We start from the raw sequence: 4,814 nt of genomic DNA on the forward strand, positions 1-4,814 counted from the left end.
ACTCTCTCAGATCTCTTTTGAATAACAGGTACACTTACTTCATCCAGTCGCCTTTCAGTTCCCAGGGCCAAGAGGTTATTGTATTCTCTTTCAAGAATCTGCCTTGCCTGTTGACGTCAAATTACAGTTACCATCACTGGAATCGCATTTTATTTTAAAAATCATGTAGCTCCTATTTATCTGAGAATGTATTATAAAACATACTTTATTTATGGGTTTTAAAGTTTTTAGTCCTCCATGTCTATTATTAGCCATTGTAAATTTTAACTACAAAAAATATATATACTTTTTCGTTGTTGGTTTTTTGGTTTTTTTTTTTTTTGTCTGTGAACAGTAGAGAGACAGCTTTGCATAAACGTCTGAGGTCAAGAGGCTTTGGTCTCACTTCGTTACTTTATTTCAATTGAGTATTTTGTTTAATCTCTGAAATATGTAAAAATGAAATAAAAAGTGGAATTAGACTGCCAAATTTTTATCAAACCTATGCAGGTAGTTCTCAAACCTGACCAGCGATTATCATTTGAGGAAAGTTTTGATAATAAAGATTCCAATGCCCTATCTCTTGATAGCTGATGTCTTAGGACTATGACGTGGGTTGCAGGTTTTATTTTTTATTCATAAGGAACTATCCTGATTCAAATTATTATCCAGTTTTGGGAATCACTGGCATATCCAATGCTAATGGTCTGTATAATTCATACATGTAAATAGAAATGACTGCCTCTCAGAGAGGCAGAGACTGATGGCCATCTGTCAGGGATTTCATTTAGTGGAATCTGGCATTCAGGTGGGAGACTGGGCCACATAACTTCTAAATCCCTTTCTTGTTTAATTGTATGATGTTTCTTGGCTAGAAATCCACTAGCCTGAAATTAAACCTCCAGTGACATATTTCAAACACTGAGCTAACTTTCATTAACAATCATGAATACACAGCCATTTTTTTCCCTAAAAGTTTAGATTATCATTAGATAAACCAGAACACATCAAGACTACAGCAAAAAGCGACTTACCTGGGTGTTCTGTGTTGGAATCTGTAATAATAAAGCTAAGCTGCTGTAGTCAAAGTTTTCATCCAGGGCTATAAGTGAGCCATGCACACCGCTCTCAAGTATATTATTTGCATATTCTCGAAGTCCAATTGCTTGTATCCAGCGAATAACTCGGTCATTGCTCCACACCAACACGTCTAGGAAAAGAGATGCATCATTTTAGGATGCAGTATTTTGCATAGTAGAACCACTGGCTGAAAGGAGCTATGGGTATCTGGCCAGGTCACATTTATGCTGATTTAGTCACACTCTAATGCATCTGGCTCCCTTCATTTGTGTGTAATTACTGTTTTAATATTTAACCCTTTCGAATCTCTATTTAAAAAGTTGTTCTTTTTCAGAGTGTTTGTTATACCTAAAATGACAGCACTTCAGTCGCATAGAACAAGGTGTCTGTGTTTTTCTTGTTTTCATACTAGAGCCCTAGGGGTCTGTCTGAAGTTCAATATTTTTACCACCAGATGGAGACATTTCCTATTTGTGTCTTGATACATGCCTCTTCAGTAAACAGCAGACGAGATTGTAATACTGTCTTTCATCAGAAGTGTTTATTAATCACTACCTAAACATGGGCATATAGAATAGAAGATTTTTTTTTTTCACCTGAAGTAATACATAAGAACAGAACAGTAAGATAATATAGGGCATCAACAGATGGATACTTACTTTACTATTATATTCCAATGCATTTTCCCCAATCACATGCTAACGCAAAATTCAAGCACTCAGTCAAATCTCAAAAATTGCTTCCGCTCTATTGAAAGTAATATTCTATTGAGGAACAAAATCCTTTGATTTTTATTTTCTAAAAATAAAACTTTTAGAGAAAAATGTCATGTTTCTTTTTTTTTTAGACAAAAACATCAAATTATGTTTTATCATTTATTTTCTTCAATATCTTCCCATTAAAAATTGGCAGAATGCTACGTAAAAACCAGTAAAACAGTCAGAACTAAAATCATCCATAGAAAATAAAGAATTTTAAGAAACTTAAGGGGATATGAGAAAAAAATTAAAACATTTTTACTACCCATAGAAGAGGAAAGGAAACTATAATTACTATTTAAGTAAAAGTAAGTTTCCTGTCTGATTTTTTCTTTCTAATGAAGTGTATAACTTTTTCAGAAAAACTATAAAAATCTTTCAGGAAATATTCTTCAACTTTTAACTGTTTTAAATAACTGTTTCAATAAGCCTTTGAAAAGCATGTTTTAAATATGTTTTGATGAGTCTTTGAAAAGCCTTATTTATCCTATTTTATTCATTTATAACCAACTTAGGTGTTCTTGTGTATAACTTGGAAGCAATAAAGTGATAGCACAGACCCACAGAAGTTCCCTCATGCACCTTCTCAGGCACCATTCTCACTTAACAGTAACCAATATTCTGACTACTTTCATTACCGAATCGCCTTGCCTGATTTAATTTTTTTTAGCTTTTCATACATAAAATCATACAATATGTACTTTTTTGTCTGCCTTTCATTCAATATGGAATTTATCTATGCTTTAGCAAATAGCAGTGGTGTGTTCATGATCATTGCTATCTAGCATTCCATTGCTTGATTATGCTGCAATGTCTCCATTCTACTGTAGATGGACATGTGAGTAGATTCCATTTTGGGTTATTAAGAGTAGTGTTGCTTTGAGGGGGAAAGGATGGGGAATGGCAAGGGATAAAAAACAACACACTGGGTACAGGGTACACTGCTTAGGTGATGAGTGGACAAAAATGTCAGAAAAATCACTACTAACCAAATCACCATATAACCACACAGCACCTGTTCCCCAAAAAACTATTGAAATAAAAAAATAATAAAGTGCTGCTTTGAATACTGTTATACATGTATTTTGTATATTTACATGTTGCAGTAGAATAAATAACAAGGAATAGAATTGTTATGTGTTTACTTGTTAGCAGATATTGCTAAGCAAATTCCACTCTCACAATTTAAACTCACATTATTAATGTCTGAACATCTTCATCTTTACCAATGCTTTGTGTTTCTCATTTTTGTTTTTGTCTTGCTTAATTTTTAGCCATTATGGTAGGTGTATGGTATTATGCATTGAATTGTGTTCCCCCAAATTCATGTAGAAGCCCTAACTTCCAGCACCTAAGAACGTAACCTTACTTGGATATCAGGTCTTTATAGAAATGATCAATTAAAATGAGTCAATAGAGTTGGCTCAAATTCAGTAAGACTGTTATCTTTCTTAAATGGCAAAATTTGGAAATAGACATGCACACATGGAGAGCACTATATGACGATGAAGGCAGGGATCATGGTGATGTGCCTACATGCCAAAGAACATCAAAGATTGCCAGCAAATCACCCGAAGCCAGGGGAGAAGCAAATAACAGATTCTTCTCAGTAGGAACTGACTCTGCTAACACCTTGATCTGGAACTTCTAGTCTCTAGAACTGTGAGACAACAAATTTCTGTTGTTTAAGACACACAATCTGTGGAATTTTGATACAGCAGCCCCGACAAACTAATACATGGGGTGTTTCATTGTAGTTTTAATCAGTAACACCCACTATGAACTGAAAATGTCTGATACTTTTAAAGTTTGTCAGTTTTTACTTCCTGTATTTTAAATCTACATATTAGATGTATACTAATTTGCTATATCTTCCCTTCTGTTATTTGAAAATAGCCAACTTATTTCTAGTATGTTTCCTGCCTTAAAGTTTATATTCTGATATTAGAAGAATCATAGCAGCTTTGGGTAATATTTGCATGTGTACCTCCTTTACTAATAAGTTTTCTGTGTTCTTATATTGAAAGTGTGTCTGTTGTGTACAGCATATCATTGTTTTTCAATCTGTCTTTAAATTGAAATAGTTAGTTCTTGCTCATTTAATATTATTACTTTGATATTTGAGTTGAATTCTACCATCTTTCTATTTGTCCTACCTGTTCTTTGTTCCTTTTCTCTCTTTCTTGCCTTTTATTATGTTTTCTCATTTTATTCTACCACTCCATTAGCTTTTTTTTTTTTTTTTTTTTTTTGGAGACAGAGTCTCACTCTTGTTGCCCAGGCTAGAGTGCAATGGCATGATCTCTGCTCACTGCATCCTCTGCTTCCAAGGTTCAAGCAACTCTGCCTCAGCCTCCCAAGCAGCTGGGACTACAGGCATGCGCCACCGTGCCTGGCTAATTTTGTATTTTCACTAAAGATGGGGTTTCACCATGTTAGTAAGGCTGGTTTCATCTCCTGACCTCAGGTGATCCACCTGCCTTGGTCTGCCAAAGTGCTGAGATTATAGGCAGGAGCCACCATGCCCAGCCCTCTGTTAGCTTTTTATATTTACACTTTATATTATTGTTTTAGTAGTGGCACTTAAAGCTTATAATGTGTTCTTATTAGAGTATATTATGAATTATTCCTTTTATTATTTTCTAGATAATGCAAAGACTTTCAAACAATTTAATTTCACTTATTCCCTTCCAGCCTTTTGCATTATAGTTATGTATTTTAATTCTATGTAAAATTTAAGCCCTGCAGATATTATTGTTTTTACTATTATTATGAAATTTACCCACACATTTTTCAGTTCTCCTCCATCATGTGTGCATTTTTAAAATTATCTTTATGATCTTTCCATCTGCCTGAATCACTTATTCTAATATTTATTTTCTATTTGTTTTTTTTTCTGGTGAAATAATCTCTCAGATATCGTTGGTCTGAAAGTATGTTAATTCTGTCTTTAATATTGAGGGACATACTTCAAAGTAAGAAGTTAGTTTGATTCAC

General features: G+C 33.9%; 1 protein-coding gene across 4 annotated transcripts in view; it reads right to left on the reverse strand.

Moving 5' to 3' along the window:
* PPFIA2 (protein tyrosine phosphatase, receptor type, f polypeptide (PTPRF), interacting protein (liprin), alpha 2) overlaps window positions 1–4,814 on the reverse strand; it is a 542,959-nt gene that overhangs the window by 10,707 nt on the left and 527,438 nt on the right. For all 4 annotated transcript variants that reach the window (XM_011994387.1, XM_011994389.1, XM_011994390.1 and 1 more), the window contains 2 exons: window positions 1,014–1,189; window positions 39–107 (listed from right to left, as the gene is read on the reverse strand). In XM_011994387.1, the coding sequence (XP_011849777.1) occupies window positions 39–107; window positions 1,014–1,189 (245 nt within the window). The remainder of the gene's footprint in view (window positions 1–38; window positions 108–1,013; window positions 1,190–4,814) is intronic.

This window comes from Mandrillus leucophaeus, unplaced genomic scaffold, assembly GCF_000951045.1.
Source record: "Mandrillus leucophaeus isolate KB7577 unplaced genomic scaffold, Mleu.le_1.0 Scaffold455, whole genome shotgun sequence".
Taxonomy (NCBI): Eukaryota; Metazoa; Chordata; class Mammalia; order Primates; family Cercopithecidae; genus Mandrillus; species Mandrillus leucophaeus.